At 62.6% G+C, this 22666-nt stretch overlaps 1 protein-coding gene across 2 annotated transcripts in view; it reads right to left on the bottom strand.

Annotated features, from left to right (window-relative positions):
• CHD8 (chromodomain helicase DNA binding protein 8) overlaps nucleotides 1-22666 on the bottom strand; it is a 40291-nt gene that overhangs the window by 4401 nt on the left and 13224 nt on the right. For both annotated transcript variants that reach the window (XM_074982249.1, XM_074982252.1), the window contains exons 7-32: nucleotides 22496-22564; nucleotides 22307-22362; nucleotides 21624-21741; nucleotides 20277-20360; nucleotides 19887-20024; nucleotides 18808-18929; nucleotides 18396-18639; nucleotides 17178-17354; nucleotides 16898-17041; nucleotides 16211-16466; nucleotides 15748-15961; nucleotides 15241-15436; nucleotides 8827-8994; nucleotides 8412-8591; nucleotides 7611-7721; nucleotides 6892-7100; nucleotides 6372-6571; nucleotides 6129-6285; nucleotides 5145-5234; nucleotides 4957-5060; nucleotides 4685-4799; nucleotides 2698-2773; nucleotides 2453-2507; nucleotides 1887-2091; nucleotides 1523-1731; nucleotides 68-586 (exon numbers count right to left, since the gene is read on the bottom strand). In XM_074982249.1, the coding sequence (XP_074838350.1) occupies nucleotides 68-586; nucleotides 1523-1731; nucleotides 1887-2091; nucleotides 2453-2507; nucleotides 2698-2773; nucleotides 4685-4799; nucleotides 4957-5060; nucleotides 5145-5234; nucleotides 6129-6285; nucleotides 6372-6571; nucleotides 6892-7100; nucleotides 7611-7721; nucleotides 8412-8591; nucleotides 8827-8994; nucleotides 15241-15436; nucleotides 15748-15961; nucleotides 16211-16466; nucleotides 16898-17041; nucleotides 17178-17354; nucleotides 18396-18639; nucleotides 18808-18929; nucleotides 19887-20024; nucleotides 20277-20360; nucleotides 21624-21741; nucleotides 22307-22362; nucleotides 22496-22564 (4216 nt within the window). The remainder of the gene's footprint in view (nucleotides 1-67; nucleotides 587-1522; nucleotides 1732-1886; nucleotides 2092-2452; nucleotides 2508-2697; nucleotides 2774-4684; nucleotides 4800-4956; nucleotides 5061-5144; nucleotides 5235-6128; nucleotides 6286-6371; nucleotides 6572-6891; nucleotides 7101-7610; nucleotides 7722-8411; nucleotides 8592-8826; nucleotides 8995-15240; nucleotides 15437-15747; nucleotides 15962-16210; nucleotides 16467-16897; nucleotides 17042-17177; nucleotides 17355-18395; nucleotides 18640-18807; nucleotides 18930-19886; nucleotides 20025-20276; nucleotides 20361-21623; nucleotides 21742-22306; nucleotides 22363-22495; nucleotides 22565-22666) is intronic.

The following is a 22666-nucleotide window of genomic DNA, read 5'->3' on the forward strand; positions in this document are numbered from 1 at the left end:
TCAGGGGGCCCATGATAACAGCCCAGCTCAGGGAAGTTAGGGGATACCCAGCCATCCCCGTGCTCACCCCGCTCATCTTCGCTGTCCTCGGAGCAGGACGACGACGACCCGGAGGTGGAGGGAGAGAGCTTCCCCAGGTCGAGCTCCGAGTCCGAGTCCTCAGCCGAGTCAGGCTTGGGGAGCAGCGCAGGCAGCAGCGGAGCTGGTGGTTCAGGCACAGGGAGCAGGGGGGAGGCTGCCGGGGCCCCAGCCCCTCCCACAGGAGGCTGAGGTGTCCCAGCCCGGCTGTGCAGGTAGCTGAGGCGGGCAGCCAGAAAGGAGAAGTCTGGATCCTGCATGATGGTGGTGTCGGTCTGGCTCAGCCCGTGGCGGGCCGCCCCCTGCAGCAGCTCCCCATCATGCCGCCCACACTCCCACCAGGCGGGCAGCTCGGGGCCTGGAGGCTGACACAGGGCCAGGCGCTCCTGCAGCAATGGGTGGCACAGGACCTGCTCCCGCAGCCGGCGCAGCAGGTCCACACGGTACAGCGTCCTGGAGGCCCGCTCCTCTGAGATGGGCTCAATGAACAGTGTGGGATCTGGGGACTCTGCAGGGAACGATGAGGTGGAGGGTGTCAGACTGTGGGAGCCCAACACCCCACAAACCCGCCTGTCCTTGCAGTTGGCACACAGGCACACACTCAGGGTTACTGCCCCACAGAGACAGACACCCTTTCCCCTGGTAGCCAAGGGCAGCCAGCACAGAAAGACATTCATCATCGCTGGCAGACAGACAGCCACCCTTGCTGGTGACCAAGGGCAGCCAGCACAGACAGAGAGAGGCACTGTCATGGGTGGCCAGACAGACACTGTCGCTGGCGGCGGGGGTCAGCCAGCAGACAGACAGACAGACACACACACACACTGTTGCTGGCGGCTGGGGTCAGCTAGCAGAGAGAAAGAGACAGACAGACACCGTCGCTGGCGGCCGGGGTCAGCCAGCAGAGAGAAAGAGGCACACAGACACCATCGCTGGTGGCCGGGGTCAGCCAGCAGAGAGAAAGAGGCAGACAGACACCGTCGCTGGTGGCCGGGGTCAGCCAGCAGAGAGAAAGAGGCACACAGACACCGTCGCTGGTGGCTGGGGTCAGCCAGCAGACAGACAGACAGACAGACACACACACACACACACTGTTGCTGGCGGCTGGGGTCAGCTAGCAGAGAGAAAGAGACAGACAGACACCGTCGCTGGCAGCCGGGGTCAGCCAGCAGAGAGAAAGAGGCAGACAGACACCATCGCTGGCGGCTGGGGTCAGCCAGCAGAGAGATGGTCAGCCAGCAGAGAGAGAGAGACAGACAGACAGACACTCACCATTGCTGGCGGCCAGGGGCAGCCAGCAGAGAGAAAGAGACAGACACTGTCGCTGGCAGCTGGGGTAGGCCAGCAGAAAGAGCCAGACAGACAGACACTGTCGCTGGCGGCTGGGGTCAGCCAGCAGAGAGATGGTCAGCCAGCAGAGAGAGAGAGACAGACAGACACTCACCATCGCTGGCGGCCGGGGGCAGCCGGCACACCTGCCGGCACATGGCAACGAATCCATGGAAGTATTTGGTGAGGCTCTCATCTGTCTTGCGGTCCAGCCGGGCCAGTGCACGGAAGCGGCTCCAGTGAAAGCGCAGCGCATCCGGGTCGTACTCCACCCCAAAGCTGGACACCACACGGTAGAAATCTGACTGTTCCCGACGTGTCCAACTGAGGGCAGGGACCAACAGAGCTTCCATGAGCGGAAGGGCCTGAGCCAGCCTCCGGGGAGACGCACCTTGTCCTGCACCACACCCCACCCCCCGCCCGGCTGCATGTGACCCTGTGGGGCTCTCCCCTCCGCCTGAACATTGCCTGGGCCTCACCGCTGCTGCTTCTCCCGGCGCACCAGCTCCTTGAGCTTGCAGGCTGCCTCACAGCGCCGACGTCGCCGGTCACCCCGCTCTGCCGCCTCCATCTTCAGCTGCTCCTGCTTGTAGCTGCGCTGGTAGGCTGTGATGAGGCGCCGCAGCCGGGCTGTGAGCGCTGAGCCCGGTGGCCAGAAAAGGTGCCCGGGCTGAGGTGGCTGACCTTAGGGGGGCAACAGAAGTCAAAGGATCCAAGTGCTCACAGGAGCTGCACCCTCTGAGGCTGGCCTGGAGAGGTCAGAGCCCCCCCAAGGGCACACAGACCTTGCATCCCCTACAGCACAGCTAGCCTGCAGGGGTTAGAGTTTCCAGGGCCTGCAGTCCCTGCATTCTCTCACACCCTTCCCAGCTGGCCTGCGGGGGTGCTCAGAGCCCCCCAGTGCGTGCAAACTTCACTCCCCTACCCAGCCTGCATGCTAGGGGACAGAGCCTGCTTATCTTGGTCTGTGTGGTCTTTAGCACTGCCCCACGCAGCAGAAATGCCTGCCGCTTCTGCCTCCAGCAGCTCCCTTCCACCTCATTACCTTCATCTCCATCCACCACCGAGATCTCCTCATCCAGCAGCATCAGGGGGTCACCCTGGCCGGGGAAGAAGGGGGAAGGAAAGAGACACTGAGCATTTCACCCTCCAAGAGAGAGAGAGACCCCATTCCCAGGAGGCAGTGAGGGGCTGGGCTGAGGGTAGACCCAAGGGCAGGGGGACAATGGGGAGCACTGAGAGGGTAGGGGGCGCACTGTGAGGCGGACTGGGGGCAGGAGCAGGTCTCACCTCCTCATCCTGCTCCTTGGCTGGCCCAGACAGTGGTTTGTATTCAGGGTCCTCACAGTCTTTGTCAAAGTCCGCCCTGTGAGAGGTGGGGGGAAGGGAGGGGTTAGCGGTCCCCCGAGAACAGCCCCAGGTCTCCATGGGTGGCAAGCTGAGCTCATTCCCTCCCACATCAGAGCCAAGCACTGCTGAGGGGTAGGTCAGAGCACGGCCTGTCATTCCAGGCACATCCCCATGGACAGGTTACCCAGGGCCCACCCCCTAGTCACTTCTTCTCTTCTGGGCCCAAGCCCCACCACCAGTCTCTCATCTCACCCCCACCCCACCTACAGATCCCACCCCCTAGACCAGGGCTGGACCACAATTTTTAGTGGGGGCCACTCCAGTCATGCTTCTCTGTGGAGGGGGAAGCAGGGCCGTGGAGGGGGATTGGGCTGGGGGGCTCGGAGGGAGTCTGGGTGAAGGGGTGTGTGGATGCAACAGAGGATTCTGGGCTGGGGGGGCAGTGAAGGAAGGGGGGGGTCTGGGAGTGGGTTGTGGCCTGGGGCGAGGGGTGTAGAGGAAGGTGCTGTGGCTGGGACGTGTTTATCTAAGCAGGTCCCAGCCACCAGCACTCTCAAGTGAGGCTTCCCTGCCTGCCCACAGCCACAGACTGCTCCAACCCACTGGCAGCTCCACATGGCTCTCCGCACTGGGGCGGGTGAGCCTTCCGGCCTTGACCCCACCCGCAGGGACATCAGCAGCGCTGCTCCCTGCCACGGGAGGTGCTGTGAGCCAGACTGCAAAGCTTGGTGGGCTGGGACCAGCTCGTGAGCAGCCTCTTCCTTGCTGCTGCTGCTTGGCCCAGGCCACCCCCTTATGTCACTCCTACCGCCCACCACACGCTGTGCAAAGGCCCTGCCCCGTGCATAGGCCACACCCCCTAGCCACTCACCCCCCTACCGCACCCTGTGCAAAGGCCCTTCCCCATGCATAGGTCACACCCCCTAGTCACTCAACCCCCTACCGCACCCTGTGCAAAGGCCCTGCCCCGTGCAAAGGCCACACCCCCTAGTCACTCACCCCCCCACCGCACCCTGCGCAAAGGCCCTGCCCCATGCATAGGTCATACCCCCTAGCCACTCACCCCCCTACCGCACCCTGTGCAAAGGCCCTGCCCCATGCATAGGCCACACCCCCTAGTCACTCACCCCCCTACCGCACCCTGTGCAAAGGCCCTGCCCCATGCATAGGTCATACCCCCTAGCCACTCACCCCCCTACCGCACCCTGTGCAAAGGCCCTTCCCCATGCATAGGTCACACCCCCTAGTCACTCAACCCCCTACCGCACCCTGTGCAAAGGCCCTTCCCCGTGCATAGGTCATACCCCCTAGCCACTCACCCCCCTACCGCACCCTGTACAAAGGCCCTGCCCCATGCATAGGCCACACCCCCTAGCCACTCACCCCCCTACCGCACCCTGTACAAAGGCCCTGCCCCATGCATAGGCCACACCCCCTAGTCACTCAACCCCCTACCGCACCCTGTGCAAAGGCCCTGCCCCGTGCAAAGGCCACACCCCCTAGTCACTCACCCCCCCACCGCACCCTGCGCAAAGGCCCTGCCCCATGCATAGGCCACACCCCCTAGTCACTCAACCCCCTACCACACCCTGTGCAAAGGCCCTGCCCGGTGCAAAGGCCACACCCCCTAGTCACTCACCCCCCCACCGCACCCTGCGCAAAGGCCCTGCCCCATGCATAGGCCACACCCCCTAGTCACTCAACCCCCTACCACACCCTGTGCAAAGGCCCTGCCCCATGCATAGGCCACACCCCCTAGTCACTCAACCCCCTACCACACCCTGTGCAAAGGCCCTGCCCGGTGCAAAGGCCACACCCCCTAGTCACTCACCCCCTACCGCACCCTGTGCAAAGGCCCTGCCCCATGCATAGGCCACACCCCCTAGTCTCTCACCCCAGGCCCAGCCCCACCCCAGCAGTCGCTCACCCCTCCCCCACATCCAGGCGGTGCTCCGCAGCAATGGCCTTGTCATCAGGGCGTCCTGCCTTCTCCAGAAAGCAGAGCGCAGGGTCGGCTCGCATGGTGTTGTACTTCTCATAGCCTGCTGGGAGGGAGTGGGGTCAGTGCCAGGCCCCGGGTGATGGGCAGCATAGCAGCCCAGCCCCTCCCTTCCTAGCATGCTCTGGACACCACAGGGTAGCTGGGAATCCCTGCGGCTGCAGAGCTTGCCCTCAATGCCCCCATCCCCACACACGCACCGTGCTTGAAGACCCCAATGAGCAGGGACTTGTCAGCCTCCGCGTCCCACCAGGCTGTGGGCACCTCCAGCTGCTCCACCAGTGGGAACCAGATGTCGATCTCACTGCAGGAAGAGAGATGCGAGTGCAGGCCCCGACCGGGAAGGGCCAGGAGCACTGGGGTGGGGGTGGGGGGTAAGGTCCTTTACCTGGCATTGGCCCCAGCCAGCACCTTGCCAGCCTGGTCCCCGATCACCTCCTGGCGCAGGTAGTAGAGCATCCGTACCCGGAGCAGCACCCTGCAGGGGCACCGCACAGGTCAGACACGGCTCCAAGCCCACACTGGGCAGTGCCAGGCCTGGCTCCCAGCCCCAGCTGGAGGGGAGCAGCCAGGTCTCTGTGCCAGTGCTGAGTGGATGCACATCTGGGTCTTCTGCACCAGTGTTGTGTGCATGCACACTGGACGGAACCCGGACGCCTGGGTCGTCTGCACCAGTGTCACGTTCATGCACGCTGTCGTGAACCCGGACGCCTGGGTCGTCTGCACCAGTGTTGTGTGCATGCACGCTGGACGGAACCCAGACGCCTGGGTCTTCTGCACCAGTGTTGCGTGCATGCACGCTGTCGTGAACCCGGACGCCTGGGTCGCCTGCACCAGTGTTGTGTGCATGCACGCTGGAGGGAACCCGGACGCCTGGGTCTTCTGCACCAGTGTCGCGTGCATGCACGCTGGATGGAACCCAGACGCCTGGGTCTTCTGCACCAGTGTCGCGTGCATGCACGCTGGACGGAACCCAGACGCCTGGGTCTTCTGCACCAGTGTCGCGTGCATGCACGCTGTCGTGAACCCGGACGCCTGGGTCGCCTGCACCAGTGTTGCGTGCATGCACGCTGGAGGGAACCCGGACGCCTGGGTCGTCTGCACCAGTGTCACGTTCATGCACGCTGGCGGGAACCCGGACGCCTGGGTCACCTGCACCAGTGTCGCGTGCATGCACGCTGGCGGGAACCCGGACGCCTGGGTCGTCTGCACCAGTGTCATGTTCATGCACGCTGGCGGGAACCCGGACGCCTGGGTCACCTGCACCAGTGTCGCGTGCATGCACGCTGGCGGGAACCCGGAGGCCTTGCTCCTGTAACAGTGATGTGTGCGTGTGTATTTTGGGGGACGCCCAGATGCCCAGGTCCCTTACTTGTTGCACTGGTGCTTGAGGTGCTTCTTGTAGCTCTCATCCTGGAAGAGCGTGTCAGGGTTGTACTTGCGGATCCACTCAGCCTTGTGGACATCAAAGGTGCTCTGGGACTTCACCTTCTTGCCCTTGCGCCCCCGCGGAACAGGTATGGACAGGCCTGTCAAAAGGATGGGGAGAGATGAAGGGTGTCCAAAGGAGGGGAGACAGACAGGGTGGCAGCTGGGGACAGTGGGGGCCCCTCACCAGAGTGGTTCTGCAGCTCCTTGGCTTTGCCGTTCTCCGACGGGCTGATCAGATCCCAGATGAAGCCTTTGATGTTCTCATCGCCTCGGTAGTGCAGCAGGCAGTAGACCAAGATGGCACGGCAGATGGTCTCCACATCACGCTCCGACAGGCGCCGCTTGAACCGCGCGTGGGACAGGATCTCACGCCAGCGGCCCCAGCTGTCAAGAGCCACCTGGGTCAGTGCCAGACCTAGGAACCCCTGCAAAGCCCCACCTACGAGGAACCTGGCTGGACTAGTTTTCCCCCTGCACCCACAGCCCCAGGAGCCCATAAATACACCCCCAGAGTTCCCAGCTACACTGTCCTGTCTCGTTGCACTCACAGCCCTGGGGGGGTGACTGGGACAGCACTGGCCCCGGGACAACCCCCCTGCCCCAAATACACGCCACAGTGTTCCCAGCCGCTGTCTCCTCCCTCCCCCTGTACCCACAGCTCTGGGAGACTGGCTGGGTCAACGCCGCCCCCCAACCCCCCTCACCCGTAGACCAGCAGGTGCTTCTCCACACGGAAGCAGTCGGTGCGCCCATACGAGTGGTGCAGCGGGTGGTGCCGGTCATGGCGCCGGGAGCGTGGCCGCTCCTCATCCTCACTCTCCAGGTCAGAGAACTCCACCAGGTCATCATCCTTCAGGGTGCTGAAGTGCCGGGTCTGCTTGCGCACCCGCGGTGTGTCAATCACCAGGTTGTTCTGGGGCAGAAGGGGTGTCACATACCAAGGGGACAAGGCGCACAGCCAGCTCTGGGGGCACCCCGTCCCCCTGGTGTCGCTCAGCCTGGCAGCAGAAGGGCCCAGCCCCTCCTGTGGATCTCCAACATGCTCCTGCTCATGGCAGACTGAGGCTTGGGGGACCCTGCAATGCAAGGTGCCGGTGCCCCCGCGGGGGACACAGGTGAGAGCTCCTGTGGTGGGGAGCTCAGGAGCGTGGGGGCTTGCAGCTCAGAGGGAAGCAGCCACTCTCATCCACCTTAGGGAGCACCTGTCCCCTCCCTCTGCCCAGCCTGTGTGAGGATGCGTGGTCCTGGGGCCGTGGGGTCCCTGCTGCTCCCCCTGTTCTCCTGGCCGCTCACAGCCTCCTGACCCTCCCCACATTCCCACTAGCTTCCCCCACCCATGTGCGCTTCCCCACCCCGGCCTCCTGACACACCCCTGCATACTCTCCTGGTGCTGTGCCCCACACCTTTGCTCCCCTCCCCGCACCTTGCTGTTGAGCAGGTCCAGGTCCAGGTCCGCCTTCTTGGCCCACTTCTGCCAGAAGTTGGGGTCATCCAGGGCGATGTCCGTGCGGTTCTCCGAGGCCACAAAGCTCGCCTGGAGGCGAGCAGGGGGCAGAGCTGACCGGCAGTGTGGGGCAAGGAGCACTCGCCCGAGGTCTCCCAGCAACCACGCCTGTCTCTGGTCCTGCTGTGCCTCCCACAGGGTGCATGGGAGACATGGCCCCTCTGGTGGGGACAGAGTTGGGCCACAGCCAAGGGGGTGCCCCTGCCCTCACTCCCCTAGGAAACAGCCAGGAGTAGCTGCAGAAGGCATCAGGACAGGGTGTGCTACGGTTATCAAGGGGCAGCCCGGGCACTGGAGGGTACCTGCAGGGGAAGCCCCAGCCCTGGCTCTCTGTGGAGGATGTGGGAGAAGCTGATGGTACCTTGGTGAAAGCGGAGCCCTTCCACTCACTCTCCACAAAGGATGCAGAAGGGTTAGGTGGGGGGGGACCAGGGTGCCTTGGCCAAGGGAGAGCTCTCCATGGCAAGCACTGGGGGTGCCCTGAGGGCAGGTGGAGCCCCTGCCCTCGCTCCGCACGGGAGCGACTTGGCAGAGCCTATGGGACTCTCCACGAGGGATGTTTGTGCGGGTAGCTGGGGGAAGACCGGGGCACCTTGGCAGAGGGGTCTCCTGCCCTGGCCCTCCGCAGGGCAGCTGGGCGTACTCTGGGGAAGAGGGAGCTCTCCAAGGAGCTGGGGTCACCTTGGTGAAGGAGGTTCTCCATGGGGGAGCCGGGGTTACCTTGGCGAATGTGGAGCCCTTCCCCTCGCTCTCGATGGTGATAGTGGTCGTGCGGCGCAGCAGGATCTGGTCAATATCCTCCTCACAGAACTTGGAGCCCTCATCATCCTCCTCCATGATGGCTGCGTAGGCCCCCTTGCGCAGCAAGTCCTCAATCTCCTTCTTGGAGAACTGCTGGATCTGGGAGGGCAGGACCGGGTCACAGGTCCTCCCCAGCCCTCGGCTCCCACTTGTGGTCCCAGGTCAGCCCCCAATGGGCAGCGTGGGCACCCCCTGCCCTCAGTGCCTGGCTCGCCTGTGTGTGGGGCCGTGTGGAGGGACCCCGACCCCTCTGCAGAGCATCAACAGAGGCTGAGCCTCCACAAGCTCTTGCTCTGGTTACCCTGCCTAGCGCCATGGCTCGCGCCACACTCACCCCGGCAATGCTGCCCTCGCGCCCACTCATGGACTGCAGCACGGCCTTGTCTAGCCCCAGCTTGAGGCTGGCCTTGTCGAACATCTCACGCTCGTAGGAGTTGCGGGTGATGAGTCGATAGACCTTCACCGCCTTGCTCTGCCCAATCCGGTGGCAGCGTGCCTGTGCCTGGAGAGAGGGGCGTCAAGGTGGGTGCCTGCCTGCCGGCGGCCCAGGAAGAGCACGCAGAGGGCTGGGAAGCCCTGAAGGGTGGTGGGGGGGATGGGGGAGGTGGAGCGACCCAGGATCTCCGGGTGCCCTGCAGAAAGAAGAATGCGGTGGGGCGGTCCAAGAAGGGAAGGCCAAGGAACCCTGTTAGCTCCTAGAGACAGCACAGAACAGTGACAGGATGTGAGATGGGGAGGGTCCTGCCTACTTGCAGGGCCCTCTGGGGGTCCTAGTCAGAGTCATGGGTGATGCAGAGATTGGGAGCTGTGGAATGTGGCTGTGAGGTGCTGGCGGGGGGTCCCCCAGTACCTGCGGGTCCCAGTGTGAGTCAAAGAGGACGCGGGAGGTTCCCCTGGTACATGCAAGTCTGCTCTGGGGGTTCCAGTCATCAGACCAAAGGTGACACAGGAGGTAGGGGTGTGTGGAATGGGGCTGGGGGAGCTTTAGTGGAATGGGGCACCAGGGGTCCCCCGGTACCTGTAGGTCACTCTGGGGGGTTCCAGTCTGGGTTGAAGGTGATGTGGGAGGGCCGGGATGGGGTTGTGGGGGAAGCTACAGCGAGTTCGGTGTTCGGAGGCTCCCCAATACCTGCAGGTCACTCTGGGGGCCCCAGTCCAGTCCAGGTAGACGGGGATGGGAGTGTGTGGGCGGGGGGGAGGCAGGGTAAGAGAAGCTATACAGGGTTTGAAGTAGTAGCAGGAGGGAGGGTCCCTGCTATGTGCAGGTCACTCTGGGGGCCCCAGTCCAGTCCAGTCCAGGTAGAAGGGGATGGGTGTGTGTGGGCAGGTGGGAGGCAGGGTAAGAGAAGCTATATGGGGTTTGGAGTAGTGCGGAGAGGGAGGGTCCCTGCTATGTGCAGGTCGCTCTGGGGGCCCCAGTCCAGTCCAGTCCAGGCAGACGGGGAAGGGTGTGTGTGGGAAGGGGGGAAGCAGGGTAAGAGAAGCTATATGGGGTTTGGAGTAGTAGCAGAAGGGAGGGTCCCCGCTCTGTGCAGGTCGCTCTGGGGGCCCCAGTCCAGTCCAGGTAGACGGGGAAGGGTGTGTGTGGGCAGGGGGGAGGCAGGGTAAGAGAAGCTATACGGGGTTTGGAGTAGTAGCAGGAAGGAGGGTCCCCGCTCTGTGCAGATCGCTCTGGGGGCCCCAGTCCAGGTAGACGGGGAAGGGTGTGTGTGGGCAGGGGGGAAGCAGGGTAAGAGAAGCTATACGGGGTTTGGAGTAGTAGCAGGAGGGAGGGTCCCTGCTATGTGCAGGTCACTCTGGGGGCCCCAGTCCAGTCCAGTCCAGGTAGAAGGGGATGGGTGTGTGTGGGCAGGGGGGAGGCAGGGTAAGAGAAGCTATACGGGGTTTGGAGTAGTAGCAGGAAGGAGGGTCCCCGCTCTGTGCAGATCGCTCTGGGGGCCCCAGTCCAGGTAGACGGGGAAGGGTGTGTGTGGGCAGGGGGGAAGCAGGGTAAGAGAAGCTATACGGGGTTTGGAGTAGTAGCAGGAGGGAGGGTCCCTGCTATGTGCAGGTCACTCTGGGGGCCCCAGTCCAGTCCAGTCCAGGTAGAAGGGGATGGGTGTGTGTGGGCAGGTGGGAGGCAGGGTAAGAGAAGCTATATGGGGTTTGGAGTAGTGCGGAGAGGGAGGGTCCCTGCTATGTGCAGGTCGCTCTGGGGGCCCCAGTCCAGTCCAGTCCAGGTAGACGGGGAAGGGTGTGTGTGGGAAGGGGGGAAGCAGGGTAAGAGAAGCTATATGGGGTTTGGAGTAGTAGCAGAAGGGAGGGTCCCCGCTCTGTGCAGGTCGCTCTGGGGGCCCCAGTCCAGTCCAGGTAGACGGGGAAGGGTGTGTGTGGGCAGGGGGGAGGCAGGGTAAGAGAAGCTATACGGGGTTTGGAGTAGTAGCAGGAAGGAGGGTCCCCGCTCTGTGCAGATCGCTCTGGGGGCCCCAGTCCAGGTAGACGGGGAAGGGTGTGTGTGGGCAGGGGGGAAGCAGGGTAAGAGAAGCTATACGGGGTTTGGAGTAGTAGCAGGAGGGAGGGTCCCCGCTCTGTGCAGGTCGCTCTGGGGGCCCCAGTCCAGTCCAGGTATACGGGGAAGGGAGTGTGTGGGTGGCGGGGAGGCAGGGTAAGAGAAGCTATACGGGGTTTGGAGTAGTAGCAGGAGGGAGGATCCCCGCTCTGGGGGCCCCAGTCCAGTCTAGGTAGACGGAGAAGGGTGTGTGTGGGCGGGGGGGAGGCAGGGTAAGAGAAGCTATACGGGGTTTGGAGTAGTAGCAGGAGGGAGGGTCCCCGCTCTGTGCAGGTCGCTCTGGGGGCCCCAGTCCAGTCCAGGTAGACAGGGAAGGGAGTGTGTGGGCGGCGGGGAGGCAGGGTAAGAGAAGCTATATGGGGTTTGAAGTAGTGCGGAGAGGGAGGGTCCCTGCTATGTGCAGGTCACTCTGGGGGCCCCAGTCCAGTCCAGGTAGACGGGGAAGGGTGTGTGTGGGTGGGGGGAGGCAGGGTAAGAGAAGCTATATGGGGTTTGGAGTAGTGTGGAGAGGGAGGGTCCCCGCTCTGTGCAGGTCGCTGTGGGGGCCCCAGTCCAGTCCAGGTAGACGGGGAAGGGTGTGTGTGGGCAGGGGGGAGGCAGGGTAAGAGAAGCTATACGGGGTTTGGAGTAGTAGCAGGAGGGAGGGTCCCCGCTCTGTGCAGGTCGCTCTGGGGGCCCCAGTCCAGTCCAGGTAGACGGGGAAGGGAGTGTGTGGGCGACGGGGAGGCAGGGTAAGAGAAGCTATACGGGGTTTGGAGTAGTAGCAGGAGGGAGGGTCCCCGCTCTGGGGGCCCCAGTCCAGTCTAGGTAGACGGAGAAGGGAGTGTGTGGGCGGCGGGGAGGCAGGGTAAGAGAAGCTATATGGGGTTTGAAGTAGTGCGGAGAGGGAGGGTCCCTGCTATGTGCAGGTCACTCTGGGGGCCCCAGTCCAGTCCAGGTAGACGGGGAAGGGTGTGTGTGGGTGGGGGGAGGCAGGGTAAGAGAAGCTATATGGGGTTTGGAGTAGTGTGGAGAGGGAGGGTCCCCGCTCTGTGCAGGTCGCTGTGGGGGCCCCAGTCCAGTCCAGGTAGAAGGGGAAGGGAGTGTGTGGGCGGGGGGGAGGCAGGGTAAGAGAAGCTATATGGGGTTTGGAGTAGTAGCAGGAGGGAGGGTCCCCGCTCTGTGCAGATCGCTCTGGGGGCCCCAGTCCAGTCCAGGTAGAAGGGGAAGGGTGTGTGTGGGTGGCGGGGGAGGCAGGGTAAGAGAAGCTATACAGGGTTTGGAGTAGTAGCAGGAGGGAGGGTCCCCGCTATGTGCAGGTCGCTCTGGGGGCCCCAGTCCAGTCCAGGTAGAAGGGGATGGGTGTGTGTGGGTGGGGGGAGGCAGGGTAAGAGAAGCTATACGGGGTTTGGAGTAGTAGCAGGAAGGAGGGTCCCCGCTCTGTGCAGATCGCTCTGGGGGCCCCAGTCCAGGTAGACGGGGAAGGGTGTGTGTGGGCAGGGGGGAAGCAGGGTAAGAGAAGCTATACGGGGTTTGGAGTAGTAGCAGGAGGGAGGGTCCCTGCTATGTGCAGGTCACTCTGGGGGCCCCAGTCCAGTCCAGTCCAGGTAGAAGGGGATGGGTGTGTGTGGGCAGGTGGGAGGCAGGGTAAGAGAAGCTATATGGGGTTTGGAGTAGTGCGGAGAGGGAGGGTCCCTGCTATGTGCAGGTCGCTCTGGGGGCCCCAGTCCAGTCCAGTCCAGGTAGACGGGGAAGGGTGTGTGTGGGAAGGGGGGAAGCAGGGTAAGAGAAGCTATATGGGGTTTGGAGTAGTAGCAGAAGGGAGGGTCCCCGCTCTGTGCAGGTCGCTCTGGGGGCCCCAGTCCAGTCCAGGTAGACGGGGAAGGGTGTGTGTGGGCAGGGGGGAGGCAGGGTAAGAGAAGCTATACGGGGTTTGGAGTAGTAGCAGGAAGGAGGGTCCCCGCTCTGTGCAGATCGCTCTGGGGGCCCCAGTCCAGGTAGACGGGGAAGGGTGTGTGTGGGCAGGGGGGAAGCAGGGTAAGAGAAGCTATACGGGGTTTGGAGTAGTAGCAGGAGGGAGGGTCCCCGCTCTGTGCAGGTCGCTCTGGGGGCCCCAGTCCAGTCCAGGTAGACGGGGAAGGGAGTGTGTGGGTGGCGGGGAGGCAGGGTAAGAGAAGCTATACGGGGTTTGGAGTAGTAGCAGGAGGGAGGATCCCCGCTCTGGGGGCCCCAGTCCAGTCTAGGTAGACGGAGAAGGGTGTGTGTGGGCGGGGGGGAGGCAGGGTAAGAGAAGCTATACGGGGTTTGGAGTAGTAGCAGGAGGGAGGGTCCCCGCTCTGTGCAGGTCGCTCTGGGGGCCCCAGTCCAGTCCAGGTAGACAGGGAAGGGAGTGTGTGGGCGGCGGGGAGGCAGGGTAAGAGAAGCTATATGGGGTTTGAAGTAGTGCGGAGAGGGAGGGTCCCTGCTATGTGCAGGTCACTCTGGGGGCCCCAGTCCAGTCCAGGTAGACGGGGAAGGGTGTGTGTGGGTCGGGGGAGGCAGGGTAAGAGAAGCTATATGGGGTTTGGAGTAGTGTGGAGAGGGAGGGTCCCCGCTCTGTGCAGGTCGCTGTGGGGGCCCCAGTCCAGTCCAGGTAGACGGGGAAGGGTGTGTGTGGGCAGGGGGGAGGCAGGGTAAGAGAAGCTATACGGGGTTTGGAGTAGTAGAAGGAGGGAGGGTCCCCGCTCTGTGCAGGTCGCTCTGGGGGCCCCAGTCCAGTCCAGGTAGACGGGGAAGGGAGTGTGTGGGTGGCGGGGAGGCAGGGTAAGAGAAGCTATACGGGGTTTGGAGTAGTAGCAGGAGGGAGGGTCCCCGCTCTGGGGGCCCCAGTCCAGTCTAGGTAGACGGAGAAGGGTGTGTGTGGGCGGGGGGGAGGCAGGGTAAGAGAAGCTATACGGGGTTTGGAGTAGTAGCAGGAGGGAGGGTTCCCGCTCTGTGTAGGTCGCTGTGGGGGCCCCAGTCCAGTCCAGGTAGACGGGGAAGGGAGTGTGTGGGCGGCGGGGAGGCAGGGTAAGAGAAGCTATATGGGGTTTGAAGTAGTGCGGAGAGGGAGGGTCCCTGCTATGTGCAGGTCACTCTGGGGGCCCCAGTCCAGTCCAGGTAGACGGGGAAGGGTGTGTGTGGGTGGGGGGAGGCAGGGTAAGAGAAGCTATATGGGGTTTGGAGTAGTGTGGAGAGGGAGGGTCCCCGCTCTGTGCAGGTCGCTGTGGGGGCCCCAGTCCAGTCCAGGTAGAAGGGGAAGGGAGTGTGTGGGCGGGGGGGAGGCAGGGTAAGAGAAGCTATATGGGGTTTGGAGTAGTAGCAGGAGGGAGGGTCCCCGCTCTGTGCAGATCGCTCTGGGGGCCCCAGTCCAGTCCAGGTAGAAGGGGAAGGGTGTGTGTGGGTGGCGGGGGAGGCAGGGTAAGAGAAGCTATACAGGGTTTGGAGTAGTAGCAGGAGGGAGGGTCCCCGCTATGTGCAGGTCGCTCTGGGGGCCCCAGTCCAGTCCAGGTAGAAGGGGATGGGTGTGTGTGGGTGGGGGGAGGCAGGGTAAGAGAAGCTATATGGGGTTTGGAGTAGTGTGGAGAGGGAGGGTCCCTGCTATGTGCAGGTCGCTGTCGGGGCCCCAGTCCAGTCCAGGTAGAAGGGGAAGGGAGTGTGTGGGCGGGGGGGGAGGCAGGGTAAGAGAAGCTATATGGGGTTTGGAGTAGTAGCAGGAGGGAGGGTCCCTGCTATGTGCAGGTCGCTCTGGGGGCCCCAGTCCAGTCCAGGTAGAAGGGGAAGGGTGTGTGTGGGTGGGGGGGGAGGCAGGGTAAGAGAAGCTATATGGGGTTTGGAGTAGTGTGGAGAGGGAGGGTCCCCGCTCTGTGCAGGTCGCTCTGGGGGCCCCAGTCCAGTCCAGTCCAGGTAGACGGGGATGGGTGTGTGTGGGCGGGGGGGAGGCAGGGTAAGAGAAGGTATATGGGGTTTGGAGTAGTAGCAGGAGGGAGGGTCCCTGCTATGTGCAGGTCGCTCTGGGGGTCCCAGTCCAGTCCAGGTAGAAGGGGATGGGTGTGTGTGGGTGTGGGGAGGCAGGGTAAGAGAATCTATATGGGGTTTGGCGTAGTGGAGGATGGGGGTGTCCCTGCTCTGTGCAGGTCGCTCTGGGGGTCCCAGTTCAGGTTGAAAGGGCTGTGGGACAGGGTTTGGGGCTCCCCTTAATACCTGGAGGTCATTCTGGGGGTTCCAGTCAGAGTCGAAGATAATACAGGTGTCGGCGGCGGTGAGGTTGATGCCCAGGCCACCAGCCCGTGTGCAGAGCAGGAAGACGAAGCGGTCCGAATCGGGCTTGCTGAAGCGGTCAATGGCCGCCTGGCGCAGGTTCCCCCGCACCCGTCCGTCGATCCGCTCGTACAGGTACCTGGGAGGAAGGGGGCACCACGCTGACACAGAACATTTGGATGGAACTGCCAACCCCTGCTGCACCTCCAGCTGCCAGGCCACAAGCCCCAGGATGCCCCTCCCAGCCGCCACATCTACGTATGGACAGGCTGTACTGCATGAGCCGAGACCCGACACTTGTTCCTGCCCCCTATTGTTACACAGGCAGCCACCCACTGCCGCGGGCCCCGCCCCTCTCCTGCTGCCAGCTGGCACATGGGCAGCCCCCCACCGCTGCTGGCCCCGCTCCTGCGCCCCACGGTCCCATGTGCAGCCCCTGCGCCCCCTCACCGCCGCTGGATGAGGTAGTCCTCCAGGATGTCGAGGCAGCGCACCATCTGGGAGAAGATCAGCACCTTGTGCCCGCCCACCCTGAGCTTGGGCAGCAGCTTGTCTATCAGTACCAGCTTGCCGGCTGAGCGCACCATGGCCTGCAGGTGCAGGTCGTGAGGCAGGGAGTGCGGGCAGGCGTCCCGGAACTCTGCCAGGATCTTCTCCTCTGCGCCTGGAGGGGAGCAAGGGGGTTACCTGGGAGTGCAGCAGCCTCTACAGCACGGGGCTGGCGCAGGGAGGGGGCAGGTGTTGGTGGCCAGGGGCAGCCCTGACCAAGGGGAGAGCCCCTGCCAGTGAGGGGCTGTGCTGGAACAGGGGACGCACGCGGGGGACATGTAGCGTAGGCTCAAGAGATGCTGAGATGGCCCTGCCTGAAGTTGAGCCCCCGCCCAGGCCAGGCCAGGCCCTTCCCCGCCCGCACCGTTGATAAGATAGGGGTGGTTGCAGCATTTGCGCAGCTCCATCATGGTGTTGAGCAGGTTGGGCATGTTGGTGTGGCCAGCGCCCTTGGACAGAAAGGAGAAGTTCTTCTCCAGGATGGCCCGGTAGTACTTCTTCTGCACGTTGGTCAGCTCCACCTCAATAATGGTCTCCTGCTTGGGCGCCAGGTTCTTCTCCACATCCTCCTTCAGCCGCCGCAACATCATGGGCTTCAGGATGGCCTGGAGCTTCTGCACCTGGGAGCAGGGCGGGAGGGGTCAGCGCAGGGGGACAGGGAGCAGTCTGCATCCAAGGGGGAGGGAGGGGCTGGGTACAGTCCAGGGCTGGTGTGGGGAGGCGCTCAGCACAGGGGCGGCAATCTGGGATCAAGGGTTAGTGTTGTGAACAGGAGAAAGGATAAACCGGGACAGGATGAGGGCAGGGCACAAGGGGCGTGTGGCTGGGAAGGCATGGCCGGTGGGGGACGAGGGGCATTTGGCAGACAGGACAGCAGAGTAGGACAGGGCTCACGGAGGATGGGGGACACAGGAGGGAGGGGCGGCAGGGAAGGGTGGTGGAGGGAGGGGCATGTGGCAGCAGAACAAGGCACATGGAAAGCCAGGCAGTGGGGCTGACGAGGAGGGCCGGGCAGTGGGGCAGGGCAGAGTCCTGCCCCCCCGCCCCTTACCTGCTCCTCTGTCTTGAGGTCCCCGAAATCCTTGAGGAACTCCGCCTCGGAGGGGAACTGGGAAGGCTCCAGAAAGTGCAGCAGGCTGAAGAGCTCCTCCACCGTGTTCTGCAGCGGCGTGCCCGTCAGCAGCACCTTGTGCTCCTGGGAGGGCAGGGAGAGGAGTCAGGGGCCAGCCCTGCACCTCCCCTCCCCCTTCTTCTCCAAGCCACCCAGCCCAAAGGCTGCTCCCCCCACCTTACAGCCCAGGCCTCCCCCACACCCCCGACCGCCATCCCACCAGGTCCATGTGCTTGAGGCTGTCGAGCAGCTTGCAGTTGCGGTTCTTGAGGCGGTGCGCCTCGTCAATGATGACACAGCGCCACTCGATCTCCCGCAACTCAGGGCAGTCCGACAGGATCATCTCAAAGGTGGTGATCAGCGCGTCGAACTTGTAGGCACCGGGGATGAGCCGGCCCTGGGGGGCAAGGACAGCCTTGGCACAGTGCTCCAGGACAGGAGACCTGCCTCCTGGTGGCACATCCCTCAGCCTCCATCCTCTGCCCTCTGGAGCGCTGCCTGCCCTGCTGGGGCCCTGCCTTGCAGCCGGGAGTCTCACCAGTACAGCCATGACCACCCTTTCCGCTCACCCATATATGGGTGCCCTGGTGTGCCTCTCCTGCCCTGGGAATTCCAGCAGTGCACTTTTGTGCGTGCGTGCGGGCATGCGGGAGAGTACCTCACCCCCCGTGCAACCTTCACCCCCCAGCAGCCCTAGCAGTACGTGTGTGCGGAGAGTGCCTCACCCCCCATGCAACCTTCACCCCCTGGCAGCCCCAGCGGTACGTGTGTGCGGAGAGTGCCTCACCCCCACCGTGCATCCTTCACCCCCTGGCAGCCCCAGCGGTACGTGTACGCAGGAGAGTACCTCACACACCCCCCCCGTGCAACCTTCACCCCCTGGCAGTCTCAGCAGTACGTGTGTGCGGAGAGTGCCTCACCCCCCATGCAACCTTCACCCCCTGGCAGCCCCAGCGGTACGTGTGCGCGGGAGAGTACCTCACCCCCACCCGTGCATCCTTCACCCCCTGGCAGCCCAAGCGGTACGTGTACGCAGGAGAGTACCTCACACCCCCCCCCCCGTGCAACCTTCACCCCCTGGCAGTCTCAGCAGTACGTGTGTGGGAGGGTCCCCCTAAGCTCCTCGACCCCCAGGAGTCCCAGCAGTATGTGTGTATGGGAGAGTGCCTTGTCCCCTGACAGCCCCAGCAGTGAGAGAGAGAGAGAGAAAGTTCTTCACCCCCCGTGCATCCTCCCCTCCGGCAGTCCCAGCAGTACGTGTGTGGGAGGGTCCCCCTATGCTCCTCGACCCCCGGCAGTCCCAGCAGTACTTGTGTGTGGGAGAGTGCCTTGCCCCCAGGCATCCCAGCAGTACATGTGTGGGGTGGGGAGGAATCATCCCCCGCCCTGCGCCCCCCCTCCGCCCGGCATCCTTGGTGTCCACTCCCCTGACCCATACCCGGGAGTCCTTGCAGTACATTTCGTACTGCTGGATCATCTGGCGCGAGGCCAGGCTGCCGTGGTAGACGATGGTGTTCATCTCGGTCCACGTGTTGAACTCCCGTTCCCAGTTGGTGATGGTGGAGAGGGGGGCGATCACCAGGAAGGGGCCCCGGATACCCACATTGTACACCTCCTGCAGGAAGGCGATCGACTGGATGGTCTTCCCCAGCCCCATCTCGTCCGCCAGGATGCAGTTCTGTCTGCAGTAGGGAGAACCAGGGTTCAGCGCCCCACAACCGCCTCCTCCCCTGCTCCCCCACAAGGGGGGAGGTTCTGCACTAGGCTCACTTGGACCCGCCCCTTCCCATTCCCTCTCTCCAGCTCACCTGGCCCCACCCCTTTTCCCTGCCTCACAGTCCCCAGCTCACCTGTTGTACCAGTTGAAGAGCAGCCAATTGACCCCTTCCAGCTGGTACTCCCGCAGCTGATTGTGGTTCTTGTACTCGTGGGAGAGCTCCAGTTTCTTCCAGGAGATGGCCTGGGGGCGAGCCTAGAGGGACAGGGGTTCCCCATCAGGGTGATGAGAGGGCTGCACAGAAGGAAGCCAGGACAGGAGGGCAGCTCTCTCAGCATGCACTGGAGGTTGGGGAGCTGGGCATTTCTGGAACAGGAGGGAGTGGAGCCAGGAGCTGTCACTCACCATGCAAAGTCATTCCACGTGCCTGACCTGCTGTTTTTGGGGTGGGAGGGATGGAGCAGAAGGCTGAGCTGGGGGCAACAGCAACATCAGTCTAGCATGGGATGGTCGCTCACCATTCTTCTGAGCTGGATGGTAGGCGGGTGGAACCAGATAGGGAGCCAACCCCCAGCTGGCACTCCCTGTGCCCTTGAGCTCAGGGCCCAGGTACAAACGGGTTTAGGGAATTAGAAGGCAGAGCTGGGAGCTGTCACTCTGTCAAGCAAAGGGCTTGGATGCAATGAGGCCTAGGAGATTGGGAGATGGAGCCAGGGCCCTCACTGTACAGTAAACTCTTTTCTAACTGGCATTCCATTATCCAGAACTCTCAAATAACCAGCATTCAAACTGTAAGCGACTTTAAGTTACGCTTTCCGTAAGTACAGTATAGTGAAAACAAACACTAATAAATACAGCAAACACAGTACAAGTTTAGAGCACAATGCTGCTGTTGTTGACAAATAAAGTATTCTACAATTTGTCTTGTTTGTTTCTTATTATCTAATCATGTTTTTCTTTAGTGCTATGCCTTGATAGGTATAGCTCTCTGTTATCCCAAATGTTTTAACATCTCTCAACCTCCTGGTCCCGTGGCTGCTGGACACGAACGACTTTACTGTAAATATGAACGCACCACCGGGATGTATTTGTACTGGGGGCGGAGTCAGAAAGTCACCACAAGTCTGAGCTCTGGATGCCGGGCCTGGATGCAATTGGGTTTGCAGGACTAGGACGAGGCAGGGGTGGGTGGAGCCAAAGACAGTCACTCACCACCCGTTTCAGCTCTGGGTGCCGGGCCTGGATGCGTTTGAACTCACGGACCTTCCCCTCATCCACATCCTCCTTGAGCTCCCAGGTGCTGTCCTCGTAAGGCAGAGAGCACCACTTCACCAGGTAATAGATCACCGGCTGCAGGGACAGTCCCACCGTCACATGGGGCTCACACGGCCCCTGCCCACAGCTCATCCCCAACCACCACCATAGCAGCTCCGCCCAACCGGGCCAGGGGTCCCCACTGGGAGGAGAGAACAAGGGAAGGCCACTGGGGCCTGTTCCCAGCACCTGACCAAGTTTCCTTGGCACATCACTCCAAGGCCACAGACCCCATTGCTCCCCAGCACCTCACTGCCACGGTCTCCCTTTTCCCCCTATCCCGGTCACCTCTCCATTGTCCTTGTCGACACTGTGGGACTCGTCCAGGATCCGGTCAACTTCTACATAGTCGGGGTTAAAGGGCTCCTCGTCCTGCAGGGGAGATGTACGTAACTCCCCTCCCTCGCTCTCCAGTCTCCTGGAGGGCTGGGGCTTGCAAACACCACCCATCCTGGCTAAGGAAGGCCAGCACCAGACCCCCAGCTCCCACCCTCCGATGCCCCTGCTGCTGAAGTGCAGGAGACAGTCCCATGGCTGCAGAGGGCTTCCCGGGGTCCTGCTGAGTCACTTAAGGGTGATAGGTGAGGTCTGCTCCATGAACCAGCACCCACCAGTCCACAGGACGTGCACTGACTGAGAATATTTACGGAGTGCTGGCTCTGTGCCAGAAATTATGTTCTGAGGGGCTTGAGGTCACGGCAGGTCACCTGGGTGAAATGCTGCTCTCAGGCCAGCGGCAACAGATGCTTCAAAGCCAAAAGGGACCATCTGGATTGTCCAGCCTGACCTCCTGCACATGGCAGTCCCTGGCTCCCGCTCAACTGCTCCTGTCACTCGCTCGCTCACATCTCCCTCGCTGAGTTCCACCTGCTCCTATAACACGCACACACACACGTACGCCTCCCCCAATCACTGGCTGAGCTCCTCACATTCTCAGACTTCACGTTATGGGGCATCCGTCCTTGACTGCCCGCGAGTGACCCATGCTCCAGGCTGCAGACCAAAAGAAAACCCATCCAGGGGCTCTCGTTCAGCCCTTGGGTATTTGGGATGAAGTGGGTATTTTATTCACCTTATGTGGTATGTGAGTTGTCCTGTATTATATTAACCCCATTTGTGCGCCCTAGTTTGCCTGGAAACTGCACCAACACCTACATGGCGATGGGAATTTTGGGCACCACACACAGCTGACAGCTTTCCTAATCTGAGCCCCAGAGGGAGGAGGTGTCTGGCTGGGACTACAAGCTGAGAGAGGGGCAGCCTGAAGTGGCCTGGGGCTCAGTAAGGGGGCCAGGCCTCTAGTTCTGGGGCCCCTCTCCCAAAGATGGATCGCACTGACTGCGTCTGGGTTCTGGGCTACCTTGCGTCCCTATTGACTAATGAACCTTCTGTGCTGCCTGCTGGTTGCGAGTCACATCCGGCTTCAGTTGGGGGCGCAAGGCCGGTCACCCCCCCACCCACCGCACTCCCATGACACTTGCCTGTGGAGTTGGGCAGCTGACCACAGCAGGCACAGACAGGGCTTCCTCCCACACAGGGCAGAGGGTAGCGAGGGGCCTCACAGCCCCGGGTGTCCCCAGGAAGCATCACAGCTGCCCAGACCCTGCGGCTCCCCTGTCTTCCACCCCCAAATACCTCATGAAAGAAATGCCTCATCTGGGTCATCTTGGTCTTGAAGCGCTTGAGCTTCTGGTGGATTCGCTTGTCCTTCTCCAGCTGGGCAATGGTGGCCCATTCGCAGTGCAGGTAAGAGCTGTAGGAAGGGCAGAGCCATTAAATCAAGACAGACACCCCAGCAGAGATCTCAGTCCTGGCCAGAAGTGAGGTCATGTTCTGCATTCAGAAAGCCTGCCACAGGGGGGTTCGTGCCCCGCAACGTGGTGAGACAAAAGGCCAGGCAAATTGGAACATGGGCACTTCACAGCCATTCCCCCGAACGAGAACCTTCTCGTCAGAAGCTTGGTTGCAATAGGCATGGCGCCAACAAACCTCTGGGCATTTGAGGGAAAACTTCTGCCAAAGCACCATTTTGACCAGCTCAAAAAGGCTATCCCCCCGTCCCCTGCTCCTTGGCCTCCCCCAGCTGGACACCACTGCCACACGCAGGCAGAGGTGAACCATCACCTCCGAGCCCCTTCCCCCAGGGTCTCTGGTATCAGGTGCTCCAAACCCGTCTGCTGCCCCTCTGGCCCCAGCAGAGGGAACTCTGAGCTGAGGCGGCACCTCCTCCACACCACACAGGGACAGGCGGGGAGCTGGGCTGGAGCACTCCAGGGGGAGCGGCGACCAGACGCTACAGGCAAGGGCGCGACACCTACTAGTTCTTGTATTTGACAAAGAATTCCTCCGCTTCCGTGAACTGCCCTGAAGGGAGCTGCAGAGAGAGGGGAGGAATTAACGCTGCTCCCACACACCCTCACGTCAGCCCCCTCCTGGCCAGCCCCCCAGACCCCAGACCCTGCCTGGCCTCGCGACGCAGAAGCCCTCCCCACAGCTTGCATGCTCACCTCCTTCTTCACCACCCGCATGGACAGCACCTTGTCTACGATGGCAGCATCCTCCTCGCTGGGGTTCTCCTGCAGGGGGACACGGGAGGCAGTGACACATCCCAGGAGTTGCCCCCACCCCCGCCCAGTGAATGCAGACCTATCCCTAGCTGTGTGCCCCCCACTCCCCGA

This window comes from Carettochelys insculpta, chromosome 32 (genome assembly GCF_033958435.1).
Source record: "Carettochelys insculpta isolate YL-2023 chromosome 32, ASM3395843v1, whole genome shotgun sequence".
In the NCBI taxonomy this organism is placed as follows: Eukaryota; Metazoa; Chordata; order Testudines; family Carettochelyidae; genus Carettochelys; species Carettochelys insculpta.